General features: G+C 49.5%; 8 protein-coding genes across 14 annotated transcripts; 2 read left to right on the forward strand and 6 right to left on the reverse strand.

Annotated features, from left to right (window-relative positions):
• Window positions 1–127: 127 nt before the first annotated feature.
• On the reverse strand, window positions 128–4,616 carry FOIG_06610 (uncharacterized protein). Of its 4 annotated transcripts, XM_031205728.1 has the most exons (9): window positions 4,380–4,616; window positions 3,282–4,177; window positions 3,126–3,228; window positions 3,031–3,072; window positions 2,678–2,980; window positions 2,397–2,624; window positions 2,309–2,345; window positions 1,293–2,260; window positions 128–1,191 (listed from the first exon to the last, which is right to left on the reverse strand). In XM_031205728.1, exons 3-9 carry the CDS (start codon window positions 3,191–3,193, stop codon window positions 930–932), a joined length of 1,908 nt encoding a protein of 635 aa, XP_031064452.1. In that variant the 5' UTR covers window positions 3,194–3,228; window positions 3,282–4,177; window positions 4,380–4,616; the 3' UTR covers window positions 128–929. The 4 variants fall into 4 exon arrangements, with proteins under 4 accessions (XP_031064452.1, XP_031064454.1, XP_031064451.1 ...); XM_031205730.1 differs by having other exon boundaries at window positions 128–2,260; XM_031205727.1 differs by having other exon boundaries at window positions 3,282–4,616.
• FOIG_06611 (uncharacterized protein) lies at window positions 3,780–4,983 on the forward strand (the record flags this gene model as incomplete). The annotated part of the gene is made up of 4 exons (XM_031205731.1): window positions 3,780–3,787; window positions 4,040–4,114; window positions 4,223–4,309; window positions 4,676–4,983. 4 exons carry the CDS (start codon window positions 3,780–3,782, stop codon window positions 4,827–4,829), a joined length of 324 nt encoding a protein of 107 aa, XP_031064455.1. The 3' UTR covers window positions 4,830–4,983.
• Window positions 4,984–5,115: 132 nt separating this feature from the next.
• FOIG_06612 (uncharacterized protein) lies at window positions 5,116–5,502 on the reverse strand (the record flags this gene model as incomplete). Its single annotated transcript, XM_031205732.1, has 2 exons — window positions 5,116–5,223; window positions 5,290–5,502. 2 exons carry the CDS (start codon window positions 5,500–5,502, stop codon window positions 5,116–5,118), a joined length of 321 nt encoding a protein of 106 aa, XP_031064456.1.
• Window positions 5,503–12,732: 7,230 nt separating this feature from the next.
• FOIG_06613 (uncharacterized protein) lies at window positions 12,733–12,889 on the reverse strand (the record flags this gene model as incomplete). The annotated part of the gene is made up of 2 exons (XM_031205733.1): window positions 12,733–12,754; window positions 12,786–12,889. 2 exons carry the CDS (start codon window positions 12,887–12,889, stop codon window positions 12,733–12,735), a joined length of 126 nt encoding a protein of 41 aa, XP_031064457.1.
• Window positions 12,890–16,668: 3,779 nt separating this feature from the next.
• On the reverse strand, window positions 16,669–20,870 carry FOIG_06614 (uncharacterized protein). Of its 2 annotated transcripts, XM_031205734.1 has the most exons (4): window positions 20,536–20,870; window positions 20,057–20,281; window positions 17,371–19,995; window positions 16,678–17,314 (listed from the first exon to the last, which is right to left on the reverse strand). In XM_031205734.1, exons 2-4 carry the CDS (start codon window positions 20,159–20,161, stop codon window positions 17,213–17,215), a joined length of 2,832 nt encoding a protein of 943 aa, XP_031064458.1. In that variant the 5' UTR covers window positions 20,162–20,281; window positions 20,536–20,870; the 3' UTR covers window positions 16,678–17,212. The 2 variants fall into 2 exon arrangements, with proteins under 2 accessions (XP_031064459.1, XP_031064458.1); XM_031205735.1 differs by lacking the exon at window positions 20,536–20,870 and having other exon boundaries at window positions 16,669–17,314; window positions 20,057–20,494.
• A 330-nt stretch (window positions 20,871–21,200) lies between these two features.
• Window positions 21,201–22,943, reverse strand: FOIG_06615 (uncharacterized protein). 2 transcript variants are annotated; one of them, XM_031205736.1, is made up of 3 exons: window positions 22,816–22,943; window positions 22,421–22,761; window positions 21,201–22,371 (listed from the first exon to the last, which is right to left on the reverse strand). In XM_031205736.1, exons 2-3 carry the CDS (start codon window positions 22,592–22,594, stop codon window positions 22,123–22,125), a joined length of 423 nt encoding a protein of 140 aa, XP_031064460.1. In that variant the 5' UTR covers window positions 22,595–22,761; window positions 22,816–22,943; the 3' UTR covers window positions 21,201–22,122. The 2 variants fall into 2 exon arrangements, with proteins under 2 accessions (XP_031064460.1, XP_031064461.1); XM_031205737.1 differs by lacking the exon at window positions 22,816–22,943 and having other exon boundaries at window positions 21,222–22,371; window positions 22,421–22,784.
• Window positions 22,944–22,983: 40 nt separating this feature from the next.
• Window positions 22,984–24,777, forward strand: FOIG_06616 (uncharacterized protein). Of its 2 annotated transcripts, none has more exons than XM_031205738.1 (2): window positions 22,984–23,314; window positions 23,459–24,777. In XM_031205738.1, exons 1-2 carry the CDS (start codon window positions 23,187–23,189, stop codon window positions 24,582–24,584), a joined length of 1,254 nt encoding a protein of 417 aa, XP_031064462.1. In that variant the 5' UTR covers window positions 22,984–23,186; the 3' UTR covers window positions 24,585–24,777. The 2 variants fall into 2 exon arrangements, with proteins under 2 accessions (XP_031064462.1, XP_031064463.1); XM_031205739.1 differs by having other exon boundaries at window positions 22,984–23,363; window positions 23,459–24,763.
• On the reverse strand, window positions 23,389–25,930 carry FOIG_06617 (gluconate 5-dehydrogenase). Its single transcript, XM_031205740.1, has 2 exons — window positions 25,532–25,930; window positions 23,389–25,481 (listed from the first exon to the last, which is right to left on the reverse strand). The coding sequence occupies exons 1-2, from the start codon at window positions 25,636–25,638 to the stop codon at window positions 24,725–24,727; spliced, it is 864 nt and encodes a 287-aa protein (XP_031064464.1). The 5' UTR covers window positions 25,639–25,930; the 3' UTR covers window positions 23,389–24,724.
• Window positions 25,931–25,932: the final 2 nt, after the last annotated feature.

Genomic DNA, 25,932 nt, shown 5'->3' on the forward strand with positions numbered 1-25,932 from the left:
GCTGTGTGTAGGGGCCAAAAGCTGAGCGAGTCAATTATTTTGGTGCATGTACTTGAAAATGAGAGGTACCTGGCTCAGTACTTGGTCGCCGTCAACTATCACAGTTTCCATTGTAAGACATCACATTCGTACCAATAGCATAATGAGTGTAAACATCGTAGATTATCAATTAACCTCCGGGCGGATCATAAAAGAACTGCCATCAGACATCAATCTTCTCTACATATCCAAAAACATAATCGTAGCTAACATACAGCAAACAAGCAGTCTATCCTCACACGATATCCATCGCATGTTTCATATCATCCAAGCGTACATATCCAGCCATGGCCTCTCTTGAAGAGCCAGGTAAATCCAAGTCAAAATGCAACTGTGCTTCTGTTCCGTGTTGTTCCATCGCTGCTCCAGGCTCTGCGAAGAGTCGGGGCGCTGCAAGCACCTATCCCAAGCATACATACATCAAACAATAAAATATGATTCAAAGCGCCAAACAAATGCTATCTCAAAACTCCTTTCAACGCCAAACTTTTTTCCAGGCGCAGTAAAAAAACAAAAAACAGTCGCTATGCTTTCCGGATACGGTTCTTCCGCCATCTTTGGCGGAAACCGTAAGGAGTGAATTCTATAACCGATCGAAATCTCATAAGTCGTCATAAAGGAGTGTCTATCGGGTATCATGGTATGAAGGAATGTCGTTCCTCTGAGGGCGGGTATCATAAGGAGTGTGGAATATAACACGGCACTTCCAAATGCGCGTGTTAGTCGAGTGGTAGGGAGTGTCAGCGTCGTTGACGTGGAGGTTCGGGTGTAGCGAGCGTTGAAGGAGTGTGATATACATGGCGCCTGCGTCGTTTTCGGAAAAAGCAGAATATCGAATTAAATCATAACAGTAAAAACAGATCGGTGGTGAATCGAAGTCGGACTTGGTATCAGGTGGCTCGACGTCGGGTATTGTCGTCATATTGGTGCATCACAGGGGGTCGTGCCAGAGGAGAAGGTGGGTGCGGGGCAGAGGACATGGACGAGGTATGGCGATGTCGTGGGAGCGGCGCGTTCGACGAGAGGGGAGATTCGGGGAGAGGAAGCATGCCGAATTGCTCTGACTTGATATATGGAGATTGGGTGCTCGTCATGGAAGTCATGTATAGACTCGGGTCCTCTGGAGGCGGGTATGTAGGTGTCGTGTTCATCCTGGGTGGTAACGGTCAATCCCCTAATGTTCTTTGTGTAAATTGAGCCAGTGGTCGTCTCGAGGAGCCTAGATCCACACAGCCTGGACAGGAGTAACGAACCCGACGCCATAGTTTTGAGGGGAGTCCTGAATTGATGAGGATGGCCCGCCTTGTAGAGTGTTCATGTCCCATGATCTATACTCCTCGGTATCGCTGTATGCGACAGAGCCCTCGAAAGTCGAGGATGCTGGGCTGTAAGCTCCATTGTACGCTGGTGAGGGAACATTGAGGTACTGCTGGCTTGGATACGGCGACAAGACCAGGGGGCTCACTGCAGAAGGTGGTCCGGATGCGTTGAGCATGGGCATTTCCTCAGTGCTGTAGCTGAAAGCAGGATTTCCGTACAGATACGACTCATGGGTGGGCACCTCCTCCTGGATAGTGAAATTGCGAGGATTGAACTGAGGGAAAGAGGGAGTTCTTTCAGGGTGCATCCATCCCATACGCGACCGAAACTGGCTGACTGTGTCGATAGGGAACTCCATAAGGGTCAAGGGAGTTTGCATCTCGCTTCCGACACCAGAAACATTGATCGACATGAGTCGCCGAGCAATCTCTTCAACGGGAGAAATAGACAAACTGCCAAAATAGGCGGCGCCAATCTCTGGGAAGAGCCGTTCCATGAGGAGAGCCACGGTATACAGATAAGCAATGATGACCAGCGAGTTGGGAGAGCCATGGTAGTTCTGCAGGTAACCCACGGGCATCCAGAAGAGCCATTTGCGGAGAGGCTGAAGACGCTCAAATTGCTGAGCAATGGAGAGCGTAGGGCTGATCTTGCGGGAGCCTCGGAGGAAGCCAATGAGATGCTGAATCTGTGTAGTATCTTCCTTGTGGTACTTGAGGTGTGCCTCGACTTTTTGAATCTGCTCGAGCGTGCGCTGGTAGGCCTCCAGATCCTCAGGGCGAGGCTGGCTTGGGCGATGATCCTTTCCGGGAGATGGCGGGGCGGTTGGGAACGTGCTGCTCTCGGCGATGAAGTCTCCGAACTGGGACTCATGCTTCCAGGGGTCCATGGCATCGATCACCTATCTACAGGTCAGTACAGTTCTACTATCACAATCGGGCCAACTTACCGATGAAGTGCCTTGCATCAACTGGGTCCAGCTGCGCCTAATTATGCTGTTAATTCCCGTCACTAGATGTTGAATTCGTGATTCTTACCAGTCAGTGGCCTGCCAGGAGAGAACGAGGGAGGCAGCGAGGATAGCATCCGATGTCTCTCGGGAGAAAGACCCAATGGCTTCCTGGAGCCCCTTGAGGGCAATGCCGCGGTGCTCATAGGCCATGCTGCCAACTAGAGGGCAGTCGGTGAGGAAAGCAATATGCATAGCAGAGAAAGCGAGCAGAGCGTGCATCACATAGGGTGTCGTGGCACCAATTCGAAGAAGACTAGGGTCGGAATTAGTATATACCAATTTGAGTGTTATGTTATTTCGACCTACGTTGGAATATGGCGAGTCCAAAGGGTGAAATTATTAGCATCGATGGTAGCTAGTTGGTAGTATAGCGTCGCAACGTGGTAGATCAGACGGAGATCTTCAACAGAGTACAGATGTGGCATTGGGGCAGGGTATATTCCCAGGCTGGGGAGCGGGAAGATGCCTGTCGTTTGCCATTCAGCAATGGCGGCTTCAATCTGGGGTGTCCACATCAGGTCTGGCTTGTCGGGAGTTGTAGAGCGCTCAGCATCAGGAACCTGCACGTCGTTGTATGGGCATCGAATCTTGTGCTTGGTGCAATTTCGGCTTCATCTGTTAGCCTGGGAACAAGAAGTGTTATTCGGATCACAACTCACCATTGGGGGAAGTTTTCATCGCATCGGATATGGCGGCGCTTGCTGTGAGTAATTGTTAGTGTTGTGCAAAGTCATCATGAATTGATGGGCTATACCAGGTATCACAGCCCTTGCGAGACTTGGTGTGGCTGCGGCGAGGGGGACCACCACCGGGACCAGCCATTTTGCAAATGTTACAGAGGTATCTGTAAATTAGAACTGTTGGGTAAATAAGTACACGCACAGCTTTTCATGAGGCTCAAGTGACATACACGAAGTGATCCACAAAGACAAGCTTGTGGATTTATAGCGAGCGTTGGAGTGACAAGGGCAGCAAGTGATCTACCCAGTCAATCGGTTTCCAGGAATCGATCCAAGGAGTCCGAATTAGAGATAGTTCGTGAATGGGGTCTCGTAATAGACAACAATTCAGCGTAGAGCGTCGAGAGGCTGTACTGAGGTGCAAGTCGAGGATTCAAACTTATACACGGAGGGCTTCAACAATCTAATGTGACTGAGATGCTCGATGGACTCTACGGAGCAGGGATGATCAAGGCCAGATGAGTTGAAGAGATATCTAAAACCTTGACCAGTGATGCTGCGTGGTACAGTAGATAGTCTATATCCAAGTCTTCCAAACGAGTGGTAGCGATCGAATATGGCGGTTAATTTGGGTTTCCTCCCTTTGGAGAGAAGTTGTGATAGCTTTGGAAGCGACTGTGGGTATGCAGAAGTGAGGATATCAAGTGATTGTAGAATCGAAAGCCAAGATGACCATGTAAGTGCACTTGAGAAGCCTCGTTTCCACTTGAGCCGGTAGTTGATTATTGACAGATTGAGTTGGAGTCCAGAAGGTTTTGGTGTAAGCCGTGGTCTCTATCTGAGAATTGGTCTCTGCACTTCGTGTTTGTTCCTGATTATACACAATGGGAAACGATTGAATACCCAGAGATATGAGTTGAGAAGCGTATCGTGAAGGAGGATCGTTGTTCCAGAACCAAAGCACCGTGAAATAAAAAGCGAGTGACAGGAGTCGACGAGGACTTCCTAAGAGAGTTGAGAGAGGTGAGGAGGGTGAGGAGGATAGCGAACGTGGTGTTGACTTGTAAAGACGAAGATGTTTGTTGTAGATGACCGAAAGGGAATCAAGAGGGGATTCGAGAAGGAGCTGGGGACGATGGCATTGTTAAATACAAGCGAACCTAATCCACAGGCAGGTGCGGTGCGGTGCGGGAGCAGCTCAGATGGGGGAGGGGAGGAGCAGCCGGGGTGTTAGAGGTGAGGTGTGTGGGAATGTAAGGTAGGTGCTAGGTAGGTAAGGTAAGAGTGGGATGGAAGGAACGGGTGGAAGGCTGTGTAAGGGTACCTACCGTGTTGTACTGTACTGTGAAATGCTTGCAATGGATGAAAAGAGCAGTAAACTGTAAGAGTAAGGTGAGGTAAGAGGTGCCATGTGCCATGATGCAGGTGCCAGCAACCTAACAGACAGCAGCGTCAGTGCCAGTTCACCACCAGTCCTAAAAGCGTACAGCCCATGGGCACCCACCACCAGCCAGCCTTAGTCTCCCGATTGCCTGCTGTACTTGAGCCTGAACAGCTTAGCATAGCATAACATCAGAATCACCAACAACTACACTACACTACGGATACCTGACCTGCCATTCAGAAGCGCAGGAATGAGCCGAGGGAGCGTCAAGACAGGCGGCGAGCTCGGCCTCAGACTAGGGGAATTGTGGGCTGTGGAGTGCGGGCCCCGGGACTACGGCAGCGGACAGCAATGGATGAGTCCCAATGAATCGGATGCTGGTTCTTGGCCGTGAACCCCGAGTACAGCTGTAACTCTGTGGTATCCGCGCCGCCGCCTGCCTGATGAGCAAGTGTGCGATGGTGCGGTGCTGGTGCTGGTCTGGTCTACCAAAAAAACATAACCCAACCCAAGACGCTAGAGATGGGGTGTGGTCCGGTGCCACAGCTCGGGCAGGGGGGGGGGCGTCCTACAGCCTCATCAGTAATAGGGCCGCTCTTCAAAAGATCCCTGGGCTGGGCATCTGTCATAGTCGAAAAAACCCATTCATCTGTTTGCGGGTTCTCTAAAGAAAGCGTCGGTCACAGACCATCAACCTTAGTAACACATCCCTTCCATGCCAGATCAGAGGGGCTCAAGGTACCATAAGGATTGGTCAGGGAGCAGAGGTAACCTTCTAAGCGGGAGGACTGCGGAGTATGTAGGGGTGCTGAAGCAGCAATTGGAGATGCTCAGGCTAGGGGTCAGTTCCATACCTGAAGATAACATCGATCCATACCAGGTGCTTCTGCTGTGCTATTTTGGGGAGCAGGCGATTGGAGATGGTTCATTGGTGGCCGGGCGACCTTGCTGGCTTGTGCTCGTCCCATGGTTCTACACGACCGCCGAGATGGTACTGCAATGCAATGCTTCCCTTTCTTACATGGGCGGAATGTTCCTGAAATCATGAGGTTGAGTCTGGCCGACATGGTGGTGGCGGGTAGAAACCCAGTCCAGCCCAGAATGGGCAAATAATAGCAATGAAGCATTAATAATTAATCACAAATACAGCAACCGAATGCGAGTACCTGAGGTATAGTAACAACAAGAGATAGTAGCGGACGGTGGCACCTACAGAGTGGTGTACCGCAGCGCCCAGTTACTCAAAGTTTTTGACTCTCAACAGGTTGGTTGTTTTGTCATCCAGTTGTAGCAAACATCAGACATTCATCACAGCACGGTCGGGTGTCAGAAGACCCGACGCTTTTCCACCAGAGGAAGAAAATAAGCCGACCACATAGGCTCTCCAGTTTATCCAGATACAGTTTGATAGTTTTTGTCACCTGGGACTTTGGTCCTAAATTTTCTGTCATCCTCAGTCACAAAAATGGCGGCCGAGCTAGGGGAAACAAGAAAACTGAGGACCTCGACCCTAGGTGACAAAAAGCTATAGGTAAGTTATCACGAGCTGAGGGTGCTTATTTGATGGGTTTATTTTCATACCCTTTGTCAAGGTCAGAAGTTTTCTTGCTCCCCGAGGCCGAGATACAACCTTGCACGCAGAGGGCATGACGCACATGGCCCAGGGTCAAGGGGTTAGGGAGAGCTCCATTGTCTTAGATCGTTGAGACTAGTGTCCGTCCTCCGCTTTTCCGCGGTGTCCGGAAAAGAAGCTGAGACTTCTTGAGAGAGACAAAAGAAGAAGAAAGAAGTAGAAACGAGAGAAGCCCTGTCTCGACGTATCGCCAAGGAGTTCACAGGTAAGTGGTGACTAAACTGAAAGTCGAATGAGGGGAAGGAAGGGTGACAAAAACACTAGGTGACAAAGTAAAAATAACTTTACATGTCCGTGCCCGGCGTAGGTTGTTTTCTCCCTTAAGACACAGGGGGAATTTTAGTCGTTTAGAGGTTCAACCACTGAGTTTCCCTACAGAGAGAGAGATGTTGGCTTGCTCAGTGCACTGGACTGGTAACTACCTTACTGTATGAAAGTTAGGCTGGGCTGGGCTGGGCTACGGTGCCCGTGGACCCCGGTCTACGGCTCAACTTGGCTCAAGTAGCGGATTTGGTTTCCATTCGCTCATTCTGTGCCAGACTCGAGTCGCTGATTGGCTCGTGCGTTTACGACAGGGCGAAACAACATTGGGATTGGGATGGCGGGCGGGCTCTCAGGTGGTGGTAGACGACGGACGGGGCGTCGGCATCATAGACCAGAGACGGACAAGCCGGGGCCGCCGGTAGTTGAAGCTTTGATATTGGGTCCCTGCGAGAACCGAGCCATCTCAAATCCAAATCCAATCCAATCCAGCCCAAAACATCCAAGGCCCTGTTCAGAGTAAGGTAACGGCCAGGCTGGGGTTGAACAAATTGCCTTGCATTGCATTACAAGCGCCATCTCAGTGGCGACATGGCTCCAGAAACGGCACATTTTACCCTGAGGCTCGAGATCAGAATATGGAGAATATCTATAAAAAGTGACAGTCTAACCGGACACAGTATGGTTGTAGATGAGTAACACTGGAACGTTACTTACGGCCCACCGTAAGATAAACGCCGCACGAATGCTTTCACAGTGGCTTCGCTTCGTTATTTGTTTGTTCGTCAGTTTCCAAATCTTTGGCTCGTGTCGCCCCAGGTATCTCAACTTGCAACTGAGACAGAGCCACGGGCCGCTCCTACGAGTCGAGTATCTCGTCTCTGCGCCTTTCGGAGCTGGAAAACATAAGACCATGACGTCGTTGGTCAGTGTTCTGCGTACCGCCATGTAGGTAAGGATCTCAATGTTGCGGTAGCAGTAGCAGTAGCAGTAGCAGTAGCAATTGTAGGCGCAGTCAGTCTGGCTAGGCCTATCTTGACGCCGTCTTACACAACTCTCCGTCATCATCTCTCATGCTCATTATTTTTGTCACCCAAGCACATTCTTCTATCACACATACTTTTGTCGCAGACGAGCTGGAAAGTTACGGTATGACATGGCATGGTTATTGATAGACATGATCCTCCCGCTCCCAACGCTCCTGGGCGGGATTACTTCGGGTATGCTGTAGATCGTGTGTTGTCCAGGGTGTCGGCGTATTCGGGCTTCCACAGGCTTGGGCCTTTCACAGGCTGTCGAGAAACGTATCGCAAATTCACGGTGGAATCTTGCGCCGCAAGGATAACGACCAAAGTTTAAGCTCAAGATTCCGAGTGCGACCAAAGCTTTGTATAACTGGAGAAATTAATCTTTCCTGACCGCACAATGAAGCTATTTCTAGCCATAGTATCAATGCTCTGAAACTTCTTTCACAGTAATGGATACAGAAGCGGCAACTCGGGGTAGTATATCGCCCGATTATATGACGGGTTTACTTATCTTGAGTATGGCCCTATTACCATGACCAGTCGTTCTAGCCCCAACTTTCATTCATCGCCTGGTCCCTGTTTTTGTCAAGGAAGTATTTCTCCGGCTCTGTGGGCAGCGTAGTATCCGCTTCATGACCAAGTGGTGCTTTTGTAGTTCAAGTTCGGGACTTGACGATAGTTTGAGAACGACAGTCTTTTAGCATCGGCCCCTTGTCCGTCAACCTCTCGACTATGCCACAACCCCTGCGCGGGACAAGGACAGGGTGAACAGCGAGAAGATTCAAGGGAGAAGATGACTGATCACATGATGCCTGGGTGTCTTCCAAAAGAAGACTACCGTAGTAACCACGTTTAAGTCACGTATTGCGTGCGAATCAGAGGCGATTCACGGTTACATAGACATCTGACAAGCTAAGTGCACGAATAGGAAGTGAGAACCGACCTTGTAAGGCTAGTAGCTTGCCCTTGACCTTTGTAAAAGGAAAAGTCTGGAATTTACCAGATGATGGAACTCAAACTTCAGATGACAGAAAGTCAAACTTGGCCGAACATGAAATGACAAATGCCAACACCCAAGAGTATTATCCACTTGGTAAATCACCAGATCGTCCCTCAGGTGTCTAGTAAAACACCAAGATTGTGAGACTGGTCTCAGGGACTCCAGCGGAACCTCCACTGATGACAGACAGAGAAAATGGATAGAATATGACAAGCAAAAATTGCCTAATCGGGAAACGTCCCGCGTGGTCTGCAATGCTATCTCTTTGAGCGGCACAAGGCTACAATGCGGTCACGACAAGGGGGTCAGGCCAATCACAATAAGTAAATCAGTTAGTACAAGCCAGCCCAAGGAAGTTACACTTTAATCAAGGTAGATAAGTTACAGAGAAATAACAGACTTTTCAGAGCTGCCTCTAATAAATCCTTTGTAAACTTCTTACATGGGGTCAAGTGGGTCGAGTGACCTGTTGTAGCCTTGTGCCGCTTAAAGAGATAAGGACAATGACATATCGCAGGTTAGCGAGGATGAACTCCCTACCAAAATAGAGCACCAAGATGCTGGGAACTTAGCGTGGGTAAGAACTTTGGTTTAAAAAACTACCAGGTGCATGGTTCAAGGGTTTTCTCTTCAAAGCAACCTCCCAAGATTCGGTCGTTGTTCCCCTTGTTGGCAATTCCTTGCAAAGGGTCCACTCGTGCTTCAGATTGATCAATGCTAACCCTTTCTAAACTGCGGAATAGGAAGTTCGCGGCAGTGTTTCATGGGGCAACGACTTGTATGATCGATCATCAACATGTGCCTCGGTAATCATGACGGGTTTGAAAGAAAGCATCACAGTCTCACCCACCGTCAGTCACAAGAGACTTTCTCACCGTCTAATAGTGGTTAATTTGACGACCAACCTTGGATCTCTCTTCTCATGCAGTAGTTATGTCATTTGGTTGCTTGTCATTGGCATCCCTGGTCTCGAATATGGTCAACAACTCATCAATGCATGACTTGCATGTGTCTATCTAGCTGAAAATCACTTGAAAAGTCCTTTGGCTTGCAGCTGAGTGTTGCACAAGATTGAGTTTCGTGCGGGCGCCTCACTATGAGTTGTTTATGAGACAAAAGGGAAAGGTTAAATGGAGACCATATCTGTTCGGTAGTTTTTAGGCCGCCCTCGGCCAAGGGGCTTCTAGAAGCAATCGACGTCTAGCCTGGTAACCCACTCCAGAGTTGCACTGCGGAATGGCACCGCGGAAGAATTTGAATTGAGACATTGAACAGAGGCAATGTCTCATGGTCACGTTCACGGTCACGGCCACAGTCACAGTCCACAGCTCACAAAAACTGTTAGATATCCAGTCGCGCAGCAGATAATCTACGCCATTTATGCTTTGGATCTGACCGAAAGCCATTTTAGATTTGAGGCCCTTTAGTTCATGTGCATAGAGGGGCCTAGCGGTCAGCTCATCTAGGCACTGACTGGGCTGGTGGGGGATATGCGATTTACATGAGATTGTACCACTTATAAACATTCACACTTACATTCACCGAAAAGCCATTGCCATTGGCATGTCCAACAAGTACAATTACGGCAATTGCTTGTGCAGGAGCGACTTTTACTATGACAACCTAATCGATCCATGCACCTTCCACAGCTCTGGCGATAAAAAAGAGACAACAAGTGGTACCAATCTTCAGGATGCCTCGGGGAGGTTGCCCACCACCACCACCTTCCCCTCTTCTCTTGGAGCAGTGTCGTCGCATCATCATCACCAACAGAAATATGCATCATTTCACTTTTCTTCCAGCCACTTAGCTCACCCCTCTTTCACCCTTCAAAAAGTTCATGAACACATCAGATCAGCGTATCAGATCATCAGGGGAGCAACTCTTCGACATCAATCAAAACAGACAAGACCCCGAGACTTTGTCCCAAATTGAGCATGGGCCAAAACAAAGCATCGCAGACGCCATGCAGAATATTGTACTTACAGCAATACAATGATCGACAGGTCCTGGCATCAACTTTCAAGCCACGCCACGATTGGCTTCGTCCGACATTGCTACTCCCGAAGTCACACATACCTCACGCTCGGGCTCAGCTTCAGTCCCAAGCAAGCAAGCACCCTAAGCAGTATTTGCTCCGGTTTTGGTCCTCTGTTATCAGGCCGCGGTTGTGTACAGAAATCCGAATATTGTTTGTCAATGGTCTAGGAAGTTCCGCCAAGCTACTATCTTTGTTCTGAGAGCAAACCACACCACTCCCCCACCTGAATTCGGGGAACTCAAGCCCCGCCCCGAGCGGTGGAACAAGTTGAAAACTGTATATTCTCTGGACAGAGTACCGTTACCTTTCCTTGACGAGGCTGAAGGTCACTCTACCCGTACGCATCTTTCTTGATCGGACACCGGTTCCAGCTGATGATCAGCTCCCTTCTTCTTCTTCTAGTCCTGGTCCTCCGCCATTAGGTTCCACAGCTGAAACAGAGGCCCTTACTGACTTCGGCCGATGAATTGCAAATCTGTCCACCAGTCCCCATCTCGGCCGAAAGTCTTACAAGCGCAATCTACCATTGGCTGCGCAATTCAACCAGACGACAGTTTCAATGGCGACTTGAAATAAACCACTAGTTTTCATCCGTGGTTGTCCCCAGATTTTAGGGCTAGCAGAGCGCTATGAGGTCATGGACCGAGTGATTAATCCTTCATTCTCCGTCTTAGGGATATCCCCTCTTCCACAATGACCCTGTCGTTCCGACGACTTTCTTGCCCTGCTGGCGGGGTTCAGTGTGGCCTCTTTTATATAATAGCGTCCGTGGAACAACATGCTAAGCCGCATATCGTCTCCCGAGATGGAAGATCTAGTACAAGTGGTGTTTTACCTCGTTACCTAACATGCCACAGATATCATAAAATTGTGACTACGGAACTCGTTTCTTGTGAGTCCCTCATTCTGCATCAGCTTTGTGTTTCCAGTGTACCATAATGTTGTTGAGGACCATAACTAAAGATTTTGAGGTAGGCAACCTACAGTAGCTCCACAGACTAAGAGGTCAGGGTACACCAGGGTCCCCTGCCCCTGGTTCAGATCTGGCTCAAATATGAAGGTCGTTGGAGCTTCTGTTTGGCCAAAAACACAAACCTCGTGTCCCAAAATGGGATTTCCCCTGGCAAACTCGACCCATGAATAACAGGGCATTTCGAAAAGTCCATCAAGCATCGACTGAACCACTTTCCGCTCCAAACCATCAAACTAGCCTCATTATTAGTTACCATACTATGTCAGCAATGGCCGCTCCTGGACACGTTCACGACAAGGAGGGATCAACAATCTCATGGTGCGCCCTGGTCTTGGCCGTTGCTCCAGTCCTTCACAGGCTATCCCCTGTCACTCAACACTCAAGATCATCATAGGCGTTTGCCTCTCATCGTCCTCTGGCCGCGATGCCATTACCGAATCTGGTCTGGCTGAAGTTTGAAGGGAAGGCTGGTCGCTTCTCGAAATAGATCAGGTCTGACTCGACAAGAAACATAGGTATACGCTGTTTTGTGCCATTCCAGCTGTAGGTTTCAGATCTGTCACCCATTGTCCGCCGTGGAACGAAGGATGCCACTTGTGTTTGCTATCCCAAGGAAATGCAGTTGATTGGGGGTGAGATAGGCGAACAAGGATTCTTAAGCAATCACAACTGACTCACCACAACTTTTGTCCCTAGCGCACGGAATGACCTCATATCCCGTTATAGCAAGCTGCAGGGCGATTTGAGAAGACCGATGCGAGATTTCTAACTGTCTCAAACATTCCAGCTAAGGCTGCACCGCGAGAAATAGACAGCGAAAGCGGTGAGGTGATCAGCGTGGAGAGCTTGGTGTTCCTGAAAGCTGAACCTTTGTGCATCGCACCACCCTTTTAGCCTCTTTAAAAATGCGCTAATGAAGCATGTTCCGTATAGCTGGGAGGCACGGAAGATCGAGATGCATGCAGACCGACGATCCCTTTGGGATCCACGCCCGGCCTAGTTACTTTATCAGTACAGAGGCAAGAGGAAAGATCCACGGTTGTTATCACTTCACAACTTCACCTAAAAGACCGTCAATAGCGTCGGGCACAAGATTCATATGAATTTGAGCAAGGCCAATACTGCACATACATATTTCAAAATCAAGGCCTTTTGCCTCAGCTCGTAGCCAGCTCACGGAAATTTGTACCGTCACGACCCTGTCGGAGCCGCGGCACTCTCGATTTACCTCAACGGGACAAATATTGGGTCAATGCCAACAGTCCCCACCCGGATCCGCAGGTCTGCGAGAATGTGACAGCTTCGGGCGTTCAGATTTGATCAACATCTCAAAGACTGGGCATTGCAACGGCTCAGACATCTCACCCCGTTGCCGATACTCCCCTGATCAGAGTTAGAGATTGGCCCTTGCTACGAGCCAAAGATAATCTTATCCTCGGCAGCTGGTTCGTTTACAAGTCCACTGCCTGTCGTAACAGCAGCCATGAGCTCAAGCATGCTTCTGATTTGTTGAGGCATGGCCACAAGGCTCGTGCCGCAAGATATGCCGCACGATAATAATAGAATGTCGTTCCCCGTCCTCTCCTATGGAGAGAGACATGAGCGGCCGTTGACAACCGCAGTCTTTTGCTGTCAAACCCACTTTTCATTCTCACACTCCCAAGAAGTGAAATCTATTCTAATGTCTATGTTTTGTTCGAGTTAGCACTTCCAACAAATGGTTGGTATGTTCTCAGCTCTTGCTTTGATGATGGAGATAGGGGAAACACACCCGAGACATGGTCATCGGTCTCGCAATTACCATAGTCTGTCTACCAATAACCCAGTGCTTTGAACAGCGGTTTGGGCTGATCGCACTTTGAGCCTGTGACACATTGACTCTGGTATCACAGTCTGAAGTCTCCGGCGTGATACGCGGGAACTCGGATTCGTAACCTCGAATTTGTATGCTTCAGATCCGATTGCGCGTTCAATATGCTCAGACTAGACGATCACTGAAAGCCGATGCTGTTGAGGCCCTCTCGGGCAGTAAGTATCGCAGATCAGCATCACTTCTTAGGTTGTCCCATGACCTACCCCATTGAAGCTGCTTCCTAGCCTGACCTGCTAACTTGAGAATGATACAACAACGTGAGCCCCGCGACAAGGGCGTGGGCCATTTTCACAACTACCTGTGTATGACCCAACTACAGAGTACTAGTGACAGAAAAGTTGACTCAAAGTCCCGACTTCTGGCTCCCGATGATCTGATGCCCCTCCAAAGTTGAATAGCCAAAACTTTAGACTGCAGATCACAGTTTGAAGTCGGAAAAGACCGGCCCTATACGGAGTAGTGAAACGGAGAAATCCTTGGACATCAACATGTATGGTTTGTATCAGATTGTATGGTGATGAACATCAACAGTGCACAACACTTGAAGGTTATCTATGGGGTAGCTCACTTGCGCGCCAATAGACGAAAGGGACGAAGTTGAAAGAGGCTGATCCCTTGAGCAAGCTAGGTATGCGAATCTGTGAAGGGGCGCCGGCAAACCCGCGCCGCGGGATCAAAGCCGTGAAAAGGATGCAACGCCTGTGGCAGAATATGGACGCAGGGTCAAACAAGAATGACATAGATGGCTGGGCCTCAGGGTCTTTTGACGGCTAACAGTAACGTATCATTTGGAGATCTTATTGCTGACTCGGCTACTGAGGCCATCATATCAGGGCGAAGCTAATGGTGCGGGCTCGAGACCACATGGCACACGACGGCGCCTGACCAGGAGGTTCCGATGAGAAATGTTTTATTCCAGTCCTTCAATCTCTGCCACTGGCAAGGGGCTAAACCCAAGGCCATGGGCCAAGTTTCATCGGCAACGACTGATTGCGCGAATGTTACTGTTGTAGCCAGAAGCCCATTCGGGCGCTGGAGATGGCCCACAACAGCTTGGGCTTGGTTGGGTTTTATTGCCAGAGTCGGAGCTGCGGGCTCTTCTCAAAAGCCCGGACCGTGGAGAACATGTCACCAACAGCCTCACAGGGTCCTTTTCCTTGTTTCCCACGAGTCAACTTTTGCCTGTTGATGACCCAGCCACTCGAATGTTGAAATGATGATGTCCAAAAATGCCTTTGTTCTAGACCAGGCCATGGCTCACAGCGTCGGACAGGGTTGCCGAATAGGCTAGGGAACAAACTGACAGGGTTCTTTGTTCAAAAAGGGCGTCAGAATGGGGAAAATGGATCCCCGGGGCGGACCATGCCATGCATAAGACAGGGGTATTAGTGCGAGGCTGAGCTATTAATGGTGACACGGGCAGGGGACTATGACACGGTGTGGACAGTTTTTCCAATCAAGACCGACGCATCTAGTGCCAAAGCTTAAACGGCACAGCAGAACAGCAGCACCAGAGCCTCTAGTGGTGGTTTCACTGGGTGAGTCGTCCTCCCAGTTACTCTCCTGTTATGGCTTGGCTCGGCTTGGCTTGGAGAGAAGCAGTACAGTTATGCCAGGCCTGGCCATAATAGACCAGAACAGAATGACAAGACTTGGGTCTTCTTGTACGCCCCTGCCTGATGATTTATGGCACATTTGTCTACTGACACGCCAGTAATCAGCAATGACGTTGAGCGAGTCGTTAAACTCTGGCTCTGATTATTGGACGTCGCGAGCCTCACAAGGACCTTGGCCTTAACCGTGGACCATGGACCGTGGACCATGCAGGGTCCGGTGAGCCTGCTCCGGTTGCCGAGCATATGTTGTCTCCATTACCCATACCATATCAGTACGACGATATCACTGGACGGAATCATACGGATAGTTCCCGAAGCCAGCGGTGACGGCTATATTCTGTGTCCAGACGGGTCGATGCATCTCAGCTACAGAAGCTTGCCGGAAGAAAACAAGCCACCAGGATAAATTTAGCTTCTACATGTCCAAGTCGATGCAAAAGACCAACCACCTGTTCTTTGACCGAGAGACTTTGCTCTCCCTGCAATGGCCTGCATCTCCTTGCACCTCCCTGCGGCCATGAATCGAAAGGGCATACGGGGTGGCTTTTCGATAGTGTATGTTACGATGCACTTGTGATGATGAGACCCGCGTGGTGACTTCACCGTTGGTGTTTCTTTACCTCCTCCTGTCGCTGACTGTCATCAGTCAAAGGTTCGCCGACGTGTAGACGTCTTTCGCGAGCATCTCACCAATTTCAGGTCGTTGGTGTTATGCACGCTACGCGAGTCATGGCTGGAGTTCGATTGACACACAAGTTGATTCATTGTAGAATTGTTATCACTCAACAGATCAGTTTCCAAGTTCATGACTGTCTAGCTTCAGTCTAGTTATCCTTGGTACACCGTTGGTTTCTTCTGACTGATGCAGCCAAGAGTTTGGGCCTTTTGTCTCCGCTATTGAGCTTCAATTTCCCCAGCGTATTCGCAACGTCTGTGTGCTTGCCCGGTAGGGCAAGTATTTCGTCTATACGGAGACTATTACATATCTAGAGACTATTGAAAGACTGGCAGACTAAAAGATCGTCCAAACTGTTCGGCTCTTAGTACCGACTCGCGTAGCTAGCGAGTTCCTGGGTTAGGTTTGGGAATGTCAAAGCACCTCTCCCAACACCTTTTTATCGAATCAAGTCTTGCAAGAGCTGGTTTCCAGAAACTCCAAGTCTGAAAGCGGAAACTAGAACAGGGGCGATCTTCCGTTTTCCTAGTGTTAATGCATACATGCGAAAACCCGGCAGTCAACTGCCTCCTCACGACAACTTCAGGGGTTCAAGGGATGACCATTACTAAGTGGCTACGCGAGTCAAAGGGCATTGGGCATTATGTTATGGCATCGATGGAGACTCCGCGGTCTTGGCAAATTGTGAGTGTCCAACTTGTCACTGCTGGTTACACCAGTACTATCACCGCATAGACAGACGCTGAAGGCCAATGTTAGAGCCCGACCCATTCACTAACGAGAGCTATATTGTAAATGACTCTTTTGTAATTTGCCTAGAGGAGAAATGTCGTTGTTTGCATGGCCTTTGCTGCAAATGGGACGGCTACAGAGTCAGTACTTGGTCTTTGCTGCCCACGGCCTCGACAAGCAGTTCTTGTGACTCATTAATCAATGCAGGGCGGTGCTCATATGTTTGAAATGAGAGACGATGCAACGTTTCTTATGCTGTAGCATGGAACTGATACCGAAATGTTTCTCTCCTTGTTGGTCGTGATTGGCGATGGCTACCCTACAGCATCACCGATTTTCTTTGTAGGCATTCGCAAGTTGCGAATAAGTTGTAAGTGCTCTAGCTTAATAGATGCATCTATCATTACGGCTCGAAATTCGATTGGGTTTCTCATGCTACAATGTGACAAGACGATGACGAAATAACTCTGGTGTTCAGCTACCACAGTAATACTATCATCCATCTGGTGATCTTCCACGCTTCAGTGACATTGCTCCAGCTTGCAGCAGCATAATAAAGTAGCCTATCTATCTAACTCGGACCCCATAAATGCCCATCAACTCCTCCCATGAATCCGAGTACTTCTATCTACTTGTGGCATAACATGTTGCCATTCTCCCAGTCCCATTTCCCAGTTCCAGCTTCCATCAGGTATCTCGTCCTCCTCCCAATGTCGCATTGCGACCCTCGTCAGTTCATACCATCATTCAACATCAATCAAAATGGCTCCAAGACTTTTCATAAACCCCCTTGAACTTCGCCATGCAATCCGTACCATGCTATCTACTGCGATAAAAGAACAAGTGCTATCTATAACTATGTAATAACGACGAACCACTTCCACTGTCACCCTTGAGTCATTCCTTCAAGAAATAAAAAGGCCGAGATCAGTCGCCATCCCATACTACAGAGTGTAATGCGACTCCAAATTTTGTCGGTCTCGTTGCTGCATCTGGCCAACAAAGTTGCTAAACTCGGGAATTATTTGTTTGTAGATATCGATGACCTGAGAAACGTTAGCTTGTGTGATAAAGAAACAACTGCAATGCAATAGGCACTGACCTTTTGGAAGACATCATGCAACTCCTGCCTGACAGGGCTCTTCAAGTCAATATCACGATAACGGGCAATGGCCGTAAAATAGTTGAGCAACTCCTTCTCCATGGCCTGAGGGTTTCGTCCCACGATCATAGAAAATCCCTTGAAAGCTGTCGCCTTCTCTTCAGTTGCATCGACCTCGTTCATGATGCTGATCCATTCCTCTGCAAAAGTTGAAAGATGAGGTCCAAGCTGTTCCGAGTTCTCGAGGCCGAGGCGTCCCAAAGCCATGGCAGCATTTTCGTTCAGCGCTTTAGGAACACGAGGGTTGGTCATAATCTCAACAAACCGTTGGAGAAGCTCTTGAACCCATGGGCCCATGTGCTCCTTGTGTTGCATTGAAATTTCACCAACTGACCAGCAGGCATTGTTAACGACGCCAAACCCACTGTCCATATCCTCATCGAGGACGCTGTCCATATCAAGCTGCTTCAGCAGGATGGGGATAATTGTAGCAAGGTAGGGCTGTAGTAGAGGATAGACGTATCTAGCGCAATCTCCCAACAGTGCATAGGCAGATTGTCGAACTTCGTCACTGGGGTCCTCCATACAGAAGCTGAGGAGCTCAAAGAAGGACTGTTGGGAGCTCTTGACCAATGCAGCCGACTTGTCATCGTTGAGAGCTTGAACGATGGCACTAAGAAGATCCAGACTTGTTACCAGGAAATCCTTGTCAGGTTGGTCAATTATGGGGTTGCCAGCAGCGGCCAAAGTCTGCTCAAGATTGACGTGAATGATATTGACGCATCGAAGGAAGATAGGCTCAGCATAGGGAGCGAACGCATCACCGAGTGCCATCGCCACATAAGAGAGGCACTCTAGCAGAGGGAACAGCTCCCGTGACTGATCCGATACACGGTTGTATCGGTCGATCAAGGCAGGCATCAGCTTGCCAGACAGCTCTGGTGCGGCCATGGCAGGTCCAATATGCTCCGCCAGTGTCTGTACACAGTCGTAAAGAATGTACATGTTGCGATCCTTGTACTTGGCAAAGCAATGGACAAATTGCTGGATAATGGGGCCACAGTAAGGTTCAAGGATCTTACCTGCCTTCTCCTCGAGGTTGGCGAATGCCGATGCAGCAGCTTCTTGTACTTTCTTGTTCTTATCCAACATGTGGCGGAGAATACCGTCCATCAAAGGGAGGAAGAACTGATCCTTGTCTGTATCCTCCAGATTGGCAGCCCATGACGAATATCGACCAAGGGTCCAACAGGTGATCTGTCTCACAACAGGCTCCGAGTCCTCGAGAAGAGAGATGAGGTAAGGCACAAGCTCAGGCAAGTGAGGGACAACAACGTCCATGCATCCATCAGCAACGGCACCCAAGGCGAGAACAGCGGCTTCTCGCTGAGGCCACTCTTCGTGCTTCAGATGCTGTGACAAATAGGGGAAGATAGCCTCGAAAACAGGAGATTGGAAGTCGCGGGCGAAAACATCGAGAGCGGCGGCGGAGCACTTGCGGATGGTCCATCGCTCGTCAGGGTTGGCGTCGTCACCGTCATCGTAGTCATCGATTTCTCCCTCCTCGGTATCGTCGTCCATTCCACTGAGCTTCTCGAAGCCGTTTCCATTCTGGGCTTGATCTGCGGACTCGCTGACCTCACCGTTGGCCTTTCGTGCAAGAGCCTTCTTGGCAAATGCAGGGCGGATATCCTCTTCACGATCCTCCTCCTCCTCGTCATCTGAAGCACCTCCAAGGAGGGCAATGTCCTCTCCACTGTAAACCATGCACTCGAGGAGGACAGGAATAATCTTATTGATGTACGGCTCCAATGCCCTCCACAAATTGTCATGTTCTCCCACGGCGAGCCAGAATTCGGCCGCTTCACAGGCCAAGTCCTCATCGTCGCCTTTCTGCTGGGATATTATATAGTCGACGAGGCCACTAATGTGCGGCTGGAGCTTGTCGGGTCGCGTCTCAACTAGGTGAACAAAGGCACGGCACACTTGTCGTCGAACATCAACATTGTCATCGCTGGCCAGAACAAACAGATGCTGGAGGAGGTCATCGATGGAGTTAAGCATGGCCTGTGATTCTCGAGGTGTGAAGACGTTGATGGCAGTAAGCGCACCAGCCCTGACCTTGGGCAGAGGGCTCTTGGTGGCCGCGATGAAATGGGGAAGAACATAGTTGAGGGGCCGCTGGCCATTAACCTCCTTGGTCAACTGACGGAAGTTGTCCTCGCAGATCTTGGCCAGAGCAGACATAGCACCCTCTTGCGCCTCATTCGAAGTTTGACCGGATGTGTTACCGACCAAGTCGAGGAGCTGGGGAAGTAGCTCCGGCCAGCTGAGCAAGCCTCCACGGCGGACAATTTCGGTAGCAATGTTTCCAGCAAAGTTGCGGATCTGGGAGTTCTTGTCTTGCAGGCACATGGGGACCGCGAGCTTGATGAGCTGGAGGTTGGACTCGGGGATGCTCTTCCATTCGCTTCGAACATTATTCTTGAGCATGATGCCAGCGGCGGAGCGCACGAGGTGGAAATCTTGCTCCGAAAATTGAAGGCCATTGGGAGGTGAGGAGCTTGAGAAGAGATATGCGAGATAGTTGTTGATGTCTGGGGAGTTCTTGGCTTGTTGAAGCATCTGCAAAGGATGATTAGCTGAGGGGCGGCGCATGCATTGCGATGGGCAAGCAAAGTCTTACCAAGTCAGCCTGCTTCTGAGCACTCTTGTCGAAACCACTGAGGGAGTCTTTGAGGCAAGCAGCGAGCTGCTGCAGCGAATCGGGGGCGGGTTCCCAGGAGGACATGGCTGCGGTGGTGTTGACAACGTCTCTGAACGTCGCAGAAGGCGGATGTAGAGAAGAGGGGCGCAGAAGCGAGATGGAAACTTTGTGAACGACTTTCACATGAGCTAAGCTCCACGGCTCCTACTCGTCAACGGTTAGCAATGCGCAAACCTTTAGCCAGGACAAAATAGAGATGACAATGGTGAAGGAGCCTGGGAGAGGGGAGAGATGAGAAACGAGAGACCAGCGGTGGACTCTTGTATAGTGGGATAGAGTATCCGTCCGTCGTCGTATGGGATGGCAGTGGGCGAGAAGCGAATGTGCCCCTCCGATACAGGGATGTGCAACACCGTGGGGCCACACTGCAAAGCTCAAGTCAACTCAAGTCTACTCACCTGGTTTCTTACTGAGACGCCTAGCAGCTTCGCCTTTGTTCCTAGGGATTGCTTTGTTTATCACGACCCTGATAGTAATATCAAGAAAAAGGGCGACAGGACGCTGTGCGTCTTGAGACGCAGCTGTAAAGAAAAAGACAACCGAGGGGGAGAAGTTGATGCAGATCTCTCGAGTTAGAGTTGAAGAAGCTCAGCTGCCCACCAAGAGTAGGGGACGAAGATTTTGGTGTAGTTTCGAGGAGAGAGCGGAGGCTCAAGGTCAAGGGCATTCAACCAAGAAATTGCCCCTTTGAGACTAGCGATGGCGAGATGAGAGACACAATGGGGGCATGTCACGTATCAGACGCACTGTAAAGTAGCCTGAAACACCCAACAAGACCGTGCCAATCGAGGCTTCTAGTGGCGCGGGGTGCGATAACGATAACCCGCCCGCAGAAACCGAGAAAATTTGTCACTGAAGAAATGCAAGGCAGGCTCTTTTTCTTTGCTGCGGGGATCGCCGGAGCTAGAATAAACTGTTGGGTTCCATTTTATTTTAGAGCAACAAATGTTGTCATCTTATATATCGTTCGTTCGTCTCGTCTCGTGGCTGGTTAGAAGAGTCGACGAGACGAAATAGCCGCTTGTTTGAATTCTTATCCAACCATTTCAGCAAAATCGATATGGCTCTGAATCATCCATTCATATTAACGCCTGCAACGGGCCGCGGCCCTGCCTGAGACTGCATCTAACGGCCTTGAGCTACCCGTAATACTGTGTTCAAACTCAGGCCATATTTGCAACTCTAGAAACTCAAAGATGCAGACCAACATCCATGTTTAGCTGGTTTCTTGCGTACTCTCCCGTATGGACCGATAAACTATCGAGAGTATCACCCTTCATCTGATAGTCTAGTTTCACCAAAGCGTCACTGCGGGCTCAGTCTCGTCGTAAGTGCCGCGCAGCTTGGTGTTGCACCAGCCTGAACATCGTGTATTACTTGTGCGACACTATTTCCTGGCCAGTCGCTATCGCAATAAAGCGGTCTGCAGCTGGCTTATGCCCAAGAAACATGGCGAGGTCTGGCCGCCTTATCCAAGCAATTGGGGATACAAGATCCTGAAGTAATGGAAGCTGTGGCCGTGGAGGCGAGATACATAACTTGTGTATTCACAGACCATTTATTGTTTCTCTTCAGTGTAATATCTATTGAAAAAGGCACAACGATAACAAGCCTCCTCAGCACAAGAACAGAAGGATTGGGTCTTATGTTGTTACACGCGCAATCCCGCCTGGTGACAAGCATTTGCCTCAAGCCGTCTGCCTCTGTGTACCACTGCGGATTCATCCGGGATTGTTTGTGGTCCATGCCGTGATTCTCCCAGGACTCTCTTGACAGCTATGTTACTCGGTGACATGAATGAAGCTGTGCACAATAGTTCTGAGTGGTTCTGGTTCTGTCGGTGAGAGTTCCTAGGATAGACATCAGGTATTGACGGAGGCTAAGGTGGTGGGTGATGCAAGTCCGTAGCTCTTCTTCCAAGATTGCCATTTGTAAAGTGTTAAAACTTCGTATTCCCTTACCTGGTTGCAGGTATCCTTATCCTATCAGGCCGCCGTTGACTTGGGGCCCGATAGCTGTAGCCTCTCTGACACAACCTGAACAATGGTCTTGAAGGCCTCCATCTCCTCTTCCACCGTGCCTCCCATGCCCGCATTAGCAAAACTAATCGAGTTAGTGACGTACACCGGGAGCTGTGATTTCCGAGCCAAAAGCTTCGCCAAGCGTGTTGTAAACTCCACTGATGCCTCTGAAGAATAGAGCGTGGTAGATAATGGCTGTGCCTGGTCAAGCCGCTATGAAAGTCAGCAAAGTATTACCGGAACCGAAACGGGCCGTACTCACGTTGGGCAGAGCGTAGACAAAAGAGCCCATAGAGACAGGAGTGGCGAGCTCGTCTTGTGTCGCTGTTGTGAGGAATAGCACAATGGACTTTGCTTTGGTGGAAAGGCGGAGGTAGATGCGGGTGTCTAGAGAGCGGGGGAGGGGTACAGAGAGCTCGATTACGTCTGTAGCCATGATGTGTCTTATGAGGAAGTATCAAGTTATTCCCTTGGTGTAGCAGAAATCTCTTGATCTCAAGACGGCGAGTGAGAGACTTTGGTAGTTCTTAGAGCTGGGGTGCGTGTTGTGTTGTGTTGCGTTGTGAAGTGTACATAGATGTTTCGTCTGAGCGTCTGACGTAACTGAAGAGGTTATGAAATTTGCAGCCAAAACAACAATACCTAGATTGTACTTACTGATAATAAAACAATGACCAGACGGCAAATGGCAAGCTACGATGCTCCTTCCTTTTGATGATGCTTTATTCAAGTTGTCGATTTGCTCAAATCCGCAATCACATGATCTCCTCAACCCCACGCAAACTCATTCGGAGGCCCGCATAAATCATTGTCAACTTGTAGAAAGTGAGCGGCATGAGTCCATTCTAATCTTTTCATCAATTTTCACTCTCACTATTTCCTGAGTCCACTAAATAACTTCTAAGAGCAGGGTTTATGGGATAACAAAAAAATTTGGCCCTTCTGCTATATTCTCAACATTCCTCTCTACCCCTCCATGACCCTTACTTAAACGCAGCATACCAAAATCCATTTCTAAGCCATAAAGTATGGCCGGATCTGAAGATGGCCACCACATCGAAATTGTCCCAGATGACAGTGCATGGGCTGGAGTAGAGGACAATGCTGAAGATCCTGAAGAGGTTCGAGTTATATTCAGCGCCCTGGATTCATTCTTGTGAGTTATCCCAAGAAAGCTCACTCGAGTCGGATCATTTCTCCTCTAGGTCTGTTGGCACACCATATGAGACCTCCAGCATCTGCTCAACCCTATATACAATCTGATTCAAGGGTACTGTTTCTCATACTGAACGCTCAATAGCCAATACGCAAAAGTATCTCACTTCAACGTCACACACCTTCGTCGTCAAGCCTTCTATGCTCTTCCTCAAGAACAATGGAAACTCTTGGCTGCACCTCCGTTCAACTTCCTAGACACTCTGGAGAAGACTGATGATGCAATTGATGAGAATGCTGAGCTGGCTCGTACCATTGCTCGTGTTGGCCTACAGTCATTTCGAATGATGACGACAGATCCCGAAGACCCTGAACCCAAGATGCCTCAAGAATGGGCCGGAGTCGCCAAGCACTCCGATGTTGACAAAGCGAGGAGTACTATTCGTCAGTTCTACAGAGATTGGACCGAGGCGGGAGCTGCGGAGAGAGAAGCTAGCTATGGTCCCGTCATGAAAGCTCTTGCGGCAGAAAAGGAGAGATATCCGGATAGAGCTCCTCTAAACGTATTGGTGCCAGGTGCAGGCCTAGGAAGATTGGTATTTGATCTGGTTGCGAATGGATATACTGCTGAAGGCAACGAGATTTCCTATCACCAACTCCTCGCCTCATCATACATTCTAAACTATTGTCCTGCGGCTGAACAGCATACTGTGTACCCCTGGGTCCATAGTTTCTCCAATCACCTCACCCGAGCGAACCACCTCAGAAGCTATCGCGTTCCGGACATCCATCCAGCCTCCGTTCTAGCTGCCACACCTAATGCTGGAGAAATGTCCATGTGCGCCGCCGACTTTCTCTGCCTCTATTCTAATGAAGATCATGAAGCACAATACGATGCTGTGGCAAGTGTCTTCTTCCTCGACACAGCACCCAATCTGATTCGGTACCTGGAGGTCATACGGCACTGTCTTCGGCCTGGAGGTGTTCTCATCAACGTGGGGCCGTTATTGTGGCATTTTGAGAACAACGCGCCTGGTACTCATGGACAGGATGGTGAAGCAGAGCATGACCCAAAGAGTTCATCAGGCATCGCTGATCCAGGAAGTTTTGAGCTGGCCGACGACGAAGTCATTGCACTGTTGGAGAAGATGGGATTTGTTGTTGAGTGGCACAAGACTGGTGTCCATGCGCCGTATATTCATGATCCTGATAGTCTTTTGCAGTCAACGTATAGAGCAAGTACTTGGATGGCTCGAAAGCCATTGGAGTAGGGGAGTTCATGATGGTCGCCAATATCATCAAGGCTGACGCAGATAAAATATATAAATAGTCATCAAGAGGTATTTGCCTTCTATTTATATCCCCATAAATGAAGGGTTGTTCTTTATCATACATTTCGTATCCATCGCCCCTACAGCTTCGACTTGGAGTCAACCATGAGCTCGCCTCGCTGCCACAGGGCACCACCATCAATAGCAATTGTCTCACCATTAACATGAGATCCTGCCCGACTAGCTAGGTAAACAACCACACCAGCAATATCCTCAGGCTTGCCCAGTCGGCGCATGGGGTTGCTGTTTGCGATCTCCTCAGCACCACCAGACATCTCCAGCAGACCATTGGACATCTTGCTAGGGAAGAAGCCAGGGCAGATGGAGTTGACGGTGATGTGCCTAGGTCCCAGCTCCATGGCAATGTTGCGTCCCAGATGTAGCACAGCAGCCTTGCTAGCGGAGTAACCATATGTGCCCTGCTTTCCAATTGTGCCGACACCAAGTCCTGCAACACTGGCAGTGATAATCACACGGCTAGGATCCTGAAGAGAAGCGCTCTTCTCGAGGAGTGGCGTAAAGAGACGGATTGTGTTGAAAACAGCCTTGACGTTGAGGTCCATGACCTTGGCAAAGGCAGAGTCAGGATGCGTGTCAAATTGCTCGCCCCATGTAGCTCCAGCATTGGCGAGGAGAATATCGACGCGGTCGGTGTGCTTCTTGACCTGCGCGAGAAGACTCTCTACACCCTCGAACTTGGATGAGTCCGCGGGAACTGAGATGGCAACAGCACCGGGAGCAAGGTTGGGGAGAGCATTGAGAGCTTTGCATGCTTCTTCACAGGCAGCGGCCTTACGAGATGAGATGAAGACCTTTGATGCGCCTGCTTGGAGGAATCTGAGACAATGTCAGTCGCGTTTGTAGATAAATCGCAATAAATGACTTACGCTGAAGCTGCGTGTAGACCAAGACCGCGAGAGCCGCCGGTGATAACGGCGACCTTGCCCTTCAGGGAGAAAAGCGAAGGGAAATCTTCCAACTGAGCTTCAGCCATTGTGTTTGTATTTGTGGTTGTGAAAAGGGAAGTGGATAGTACAAGGGTAGAAGGGATGACGTATAAGGGGTCGTGTGGTGTGATGGTATAATCCTATAACTTTTACAATGAGATCAAAGCAGAACTGTTTGACTCGAATATCGAAGGATGAAGAGATCTTTTATAGGAAAGAGAATTGATAAGCAACATCCCCCCTTGATCTTCGTGACGAGCGTCGAGCCTCGGAGTTTTGTCTGCCCTGGGGTACGTCCGGGGTTCATTAATTAAGCCTCCGGTTGCGGGGAAAAAGATGCC

This window comes from Fusarium odoratissimum, assembly GCF_000260195.1.
Source record: "Fusarium odoratissimum NRRL 54006 unplaced genomic scaffold supercont1.9, whole genome shotgun sequence".
NCBI lineage: Eukaryota > Fungi > Ascomycota > Sordariomycetes > Hypocreales > Nectriaceae > Fusarium > Fusarium odoratissimum.